Genomic DNA, 6,000 nt, shown 5'->3' with positions numbered 1-6,000 from the left:
ATCCTGGAATTTCATGCATAGTAACAATGGTACTATGGACCAGCTGAGAATTGATTAAAAAACAAACAAGATTTTATAATGATATTCCAAACACGTTCCTGTTTCATTTACTGGTACTTAAATCGTGGCCAGCTGTGTTTAAAGGCTATGTAACTTTAGCACACTTTGTCATTATTTCTTTTTTAAATGCTTCCTTTTACAAATTCCTCCAGTTTTTTTTTTTTTATTGTACCAATACATGTAAGTATTGCTTTCCTGGGGAGTGCACACGGTTCTGATAAATGTGCACAATCAAGTTGTAATTTTGAACATAAAAACCTTTTCCGGAGCCACTCAACAGGAAGAATGCAACCTGTACTACAGTAATAACACAGTACAGTTATATAATTTATTTATTATTTTTCAAATGTCAAACACCGCATAACAAAATAAAAATGATCTTCAAACTTCAGACCTTTTCACGGTTTCAAAAAACAAAAATCCATTCTTACAAGTTATAGAATTACTTACATTTTAGTGCCCCCACCCGAAAACAAAAACATATCTTCTGCTGTTTGTTGCTGAATAATCCCTACCTGCCTCAAAAAGTGAATAAAAAACCCTACCCACTAACCCATCTCTCCTGCCCCTCCCTCCCCAGTTGAAATCACTGTTTCTGCTGCATGGCCTCTTTGCGAGCGGCGTCCTGCAGTAGCTGCGTGTCCACCTCGTCCGCAGGTAGCTGTACGTACCGCACCACGGAGCCACGGATAAAACAGTTCTTCACCGAAAGCTGTGGAACATAAGCAAACACTACAATTGTACTGCGAGCTTCCCAGTTCAATCCCAGCTCAGCCACTGACTCACTGTGCGTGACCCTGAGCAAGTCACTTCATCTCCTTGCGCTCCGTCCTTCGGATGAGACGTAAAACCGAGGTCCTATTGTAAGTGACTCTGCAGCAGCAGTCTCTATTATTATTATTATTAGTAATAATAATACTGCTATTATTATTATTATTATTATTATTATTATTATTATTATTATTATTATTATTAATAATAATAATAATAATAATAATAATAATAATAATAATAATAACTGTGTTATGGTACTTGCTGACACATATGCCTTGGGCTTGACATTTGAATATCCCCCAAATTCTGGTAGTCTCAATAAAGAATGCCCAAGTTTCATTAGACTTGGTTAACAGGTTCTGTTCATTTATGTTAACATACAAGTGTTACAGGCAAACAGCCTCTATGTACCACAGATTATGATATCATCAACAAAATGTGTTAATGAACAGCCTAAGCAAGTTTTAACATACACTGTTCTCTAGAACTAATGGAGTGTGACTAAAAAGTGTGACTTAATTATGCATATATGGAAACGTTCATTATATCACCAGCACAATAATAAAAAAAAAATACTTCTGCATTTATGAAAAACTATTTTAATTCTCAAAAGTACTAAAAGATACCCCACGTTAACGGGCTGTCCCGTTAACACATTATTGAGATTAGGGACAGCATGTGTATTCCTTTTAAAAACAATTACTTTCATTAAATTAAAGTACTTTTTAAGGAGGTCTTAGTGTGAACTACTATTAAAAAAACTGAATAATCCTTGTTGTTTGTCTAAATGTAGTACCAACTTTCTTTCTAGTACTTCTGTGTGTGAGGGTGACCATGTGGGGGTATTTTCCCTGGGTTGGTTACCCTGGCTCAGCTCTGTGTGTGTCTGTGTGTGTGTATATATATATTTGTATATATATATATATGTAGGACTCACCATGTGGGGGTATTTCTCCGGGTCTGTGACACTGATGTCTGTAAGCTTGATGTTCAGATACTGAACAGGAAAGAGAGCAAAATTAGCAACCATATTGAGGAGGCAGAAAAGCTTGGACTGTCTATCCCACAATCTTGATATAAATAAATAAAATAAAAAGTCACAAAAGATAATGAATATTATTCATGACTTATTCAAGATGAACTTGGGGATTATTGAAGGTTTTTACTGTAAAAGTAGGTTACTGGTTTTTGCTCAGTTCCCCCATGCATTAAACTTCCTCATAACGAATATCTGTCAGCTTTCTTATATTTAAAAGACTAAGCTGAGAGTACAAATGCTTCCTAAAAGGGGCAGGCAGTGTCCCTGTTCATCTACCGATGCAAACACGGAGGGTTTCAAAGTGCTTTTAAAAATCAGTTGTAATTTAGTAACTCACTGAGAAACAATTCTAGTCAAAAAAATAAAAGATTTTTTAGTATCACTATCGTCGTGACCTACCTCCACTGGCTGCGAATATAAAAATGTAAGCTGACCATATGTGCAAATGGACAGGCACTGCCTTATCTACCCAGATTCTGACCCTCTTAAAAAAAAACCTTTCTAAATGTCATAAGCAAATTTCATTACAATGGAAAACCGGTTCTCTAAATCAGGGGTTCTCAAACTAGGGTTCTCCTGGGTGGGGCACGAAACAACCACATTAGTTATTTATTTTAAATGTTAAAAATCTACGTGCAGGTTTAGATGCATGTATTTCTGTTTAACAGATCGTCAAACCTTTTACCTGTCATTCAAAAAAAATGTCTGTGTCACATACCCGCATCTCTCTAATTTAATGTATAAAATTGCCTCCTTTCGGATTCTCTGTCGGTTGACAGGACAGATGTACCGCTTTTGATTTTTTTTTTTAAACCTGTTGTATATGAAGTACAAACTCAGGACATCTCCTAAAATGTCAGTTTTCAGATTTCGCGAACGCATTCTTTATTTAATGTATGAACGACAACTACGCAGTCAAAAGGGCTTTGACACGATGCGTCCTTCTTACAGCAAATAGTGAAGCTGCACAGCTGACATATCGCATTCACATGCAACAGAAGTATGAGCCAGCCTTTAATCTCCAAAGTGTGACATGTGTAAAGATAGATAAACTACATTACATCCTTGAAAAGCATACATACCTGATCAACCGAATGCAGAGTTCCACAGATACTACAAAGAATGGAAAAATAAAGCAAGCTGTTATTGAATTACATGTTTTGCTTTGAAAGAAGCAGGGATATAAAAATGGCACTCCAGGACCAGAGTTTTCTGCATACATAGACCACTCTGTAGTCTGGGCTTTAACATGGTTCAGTCATGCCAGAATCAGAGCATGCAGTACTGCGGCATGGACACACGTCAATATGCTTTAAATCAACAGAAAATCTGATTCAAAGCTCACCTCAAATCATTCTTCAGCTCCACCACCACGTCCTTCCCCACCAACGACTTAAAGAACGAGTAGAACAGCTGCAAAGATTGACAAGCTGTTTAATCCACAGAAATATTGCCAGACTGCGTCCCATGCTTTCTCTACCTGCAGCTGAAAAACTGGTTCATGCTTTTGTTTTCTCCAGGATCGATTACTGTAACGCCCTGCTCGCTGGGGTGTCTAACAGCATCCTCACTAAAATTCAATTTGTCCAAAACTTTGCAGCCAGAATTTTGTCTCGGCCCCGCTCAAGAGATCACATTACTCCTGTCTTGGAGGCCTTGCACTGGCATGCCTATCAGGTTCAGAATTGATTTTTGAATGCTGACATACAAGGCTCTTCATGGGCTAGTAAGAGAGCAGGCCATTCGGCCCATCTTGCTCGTTTGGTTGTTAGTAGCTTATTAATCCCAAAATCTTATCAAGCAGCTTCTTGAAGGATCACAGGTTGTCAGTTTCAACAACATTACTGGGGAGTTGGTTCCAGACCCTCACGATTCTCTGTGTAAAAAAGTGCCTCCTATTTTCTGTTCTGAATGCCCCTTTATCTAATCTCCATTTGTGACCCCTGGTCCTTGTTTCTTTTTTCAGGTCAAAAAAGTCCCCTGGGTCGACATTGTCTATACCTTTTAGGATTTGGAATACTTGAATCAGATACACTGTAGCTAATCAAGCTCGTAATAAAATCTGGAATGGGTGAAACTGCTTTGCAACAGGTGTCTTTACTTCCATCCCTGCAACGTTTTTCATGTTGATTTATTGCAGACAGCCACTTAATTGTGTGGACAAAAGTCCCGAGTGTACTGTATTAAGAAATAACCTGGGTTTCTAGTTGCTCAGGTCACACAAAAGAAATGAGTCTCGACTCCACTTAGCCGGCATCATGGTTAACAGCATCACAAAACAAACAATTCTGCACAATTGTCAGGCTCTGCTTGAGAGAGGCCCAGGACTGAATGGCAGATAAGGGGGGGACTGAGGCACAGTGAGAACTAGAAGCGACTGCTACCGGCAGCACAGTATAATCGAACTTGCTTTACTACTCAGAGATTCCTAGACTGTGTTACTGATACATGCTGCACCAGAAATGCATTTCTAGCGTGAAATCAAAATAACGGCCCGAGTCAAACTGACAATATAACAAGTATGGTACTATAACAATCAATTTGTAAATATCTGTTTACATCTCGTCTATTCACAATGGATGCAAGGTTGTTGTCCTCTTAGTTATGCAACGTAAATGTTAAATGCAATGCCGGTTTTGTATTTTAAACACGCCAAAAATGTAATTTCCAGGTTATGATCTAACGTTACAGACCACCTGTGTAGTGTTTTAGTTATTTGTGAATAAATAAATAAATAATAAACAGGATCCTACAAGAAAATGTAAACAACTCTACATTACGGCAGTTTAAAAAAAGCAAGTATTTAATGAACAATATTTATTTCAACATAATACAATCTTACCATTTTCAGATACGAATTCCCTTCTCGCTGCGCGCTAATTCTTCGTTGACAGCTCGCGAGAGTTGATCAGAAACGAGAATTCAGTTCTTATAGTCATCGATAGGAAAATTTGACATGATGTCATCAGGCTGCGCCGGAGTGTGTAACTGTTTTTTTTGTTGACCCACAAGAAAATATAATACTAAGTTTCAGCGTTTTTTTATAAAAACAAAAAAACTGTAGTTTTATAAATAACTCAATAGTTATTTTAGTTTTAGTGTATTAATAAGCTTTTGAGGAAAACGGAGACAACTGTATACAAACTTCCCAGAGTTATGAACGGTTTCTGCAGGTTGCAGCACGCATTTAATTGAGATGGCCTGGTTAATTCGGTCTACCATGGCCAGTGGCAACGAACTTGAGATTTTAGTCCTTAGTTCTGTACTAAATTGAGTACTGTACTAGATACTAATATCTCTGCGGGTCATCCCCAGCTCCTTAAACTATCTTAATAGCAGTTGCAACGGGAACGTACATAACATTAACAGGGTTAAACTGGTCATTTCTAAATAATGGCAGCGAGTGGGGCGGGGGCAGCAGTTAGAGGAGTGCTGCATTTTTCTACTGCATACTTAAACTATAATGTTAAAGCTCCATTATTTTAGGCATTTTCTTACACTATTCGTCATTCTATATTTGTGTATAATTAGTGCTACACCACGAGGATATTAATAGGCGCATTTTACAGAGCATTTTCAGATAAAACATTTTAAGAGAGAGAGAGGGGTGTCAATTGAGTTTCTATACTACTCAATGTGAAGATATTCAGGACCTGAAGATTACAGAAATGAGAAAAATCCAGCAGACATGCTTTGTGCAAACACCATTTAATTAAGTGGAACCTTTTAATCATGTAACGTTTTTTATGTATTATTATTATTCATTTTTTAAAGTATATGGGTGGTGTCTTGATGGTCGAGTAGTTAAAGAAAAGGCCTTGATACCAGGAGGTTCCCGGTTCAAATCCTCGCTCAGCCATGGACTCACTGTCTGTGACCCTGAGCAAGTCACTTAACCTTGTGTTCCGTACTTCAGGTGACGTAAAACAAACAAGGTCTTATTTTATGTGATTCTGCAGCAGTTGTTAATGCATAGTTCACCCCCTAGTCTCTCGCTTTGGATAAACGCGTCTGCTAAATGACTAACAAAAAATAATAATAATAATCTAAATAAATGTAAATGTGCTTTTTTTACTTACACGTTAAGAATTATTTTAACTCAATACTTAATAAATAAAAAAAATAAC

At 37.5% G+C, this 6,000-nt stretch overlaps 1 protein-coding gene across 1 annotated transcript; it reads right to left on the bottom strand.

Moving 5' to 3' along the window:
* Positions 1–377: 377 nt before the first annotated feature.
* LOC117965008 (U6 snRNA-associated Sm-like protein LSm2) lies at positions 378–4,839 on the bottom strand. Its single transcript, XM_034909946.2, has 5 exons — positions 4,716–4,839; positions 3,219–3,286; positions 2,956–2,986; positions 1,772–1,831; positions 378–772 (listed from the first exon to the last, which is right to left on the bottom strand). Exons 1-5 carry the CDS (start codon positions 4,716–4,718, stop codon positions 647–649), a joined length of 288 nt encoding a protein of 95 aa, XP_034765837.2. The 5' UTR covers positions 4,719–4,839; the 3' UTR covers positions 378–646.
* Positions 4,840–6,000: the final 1,161 nt, after the last annotated feature.

This window comes from Acipenser ruthenus, chromosome 38 (genome assembly GCF_902713425.1).
Source record: "Acipenser ruthenus chromosome 38, fAciRut3.2 maternal haplotype, whole genome shotgun sequence".
Taxonomy (NCBI): Eukaryota; Metazoa; Chordata; class Actinopteri; order Acipenseriformes; family Acipenseridae; genus Acipenser; species Acipenser ruthenus.
The sequence above is the reverse complement of the archived record's forward strand: the minus strand, read 5'-3'. Positions and strand labels throughout refer to the sequence as shown.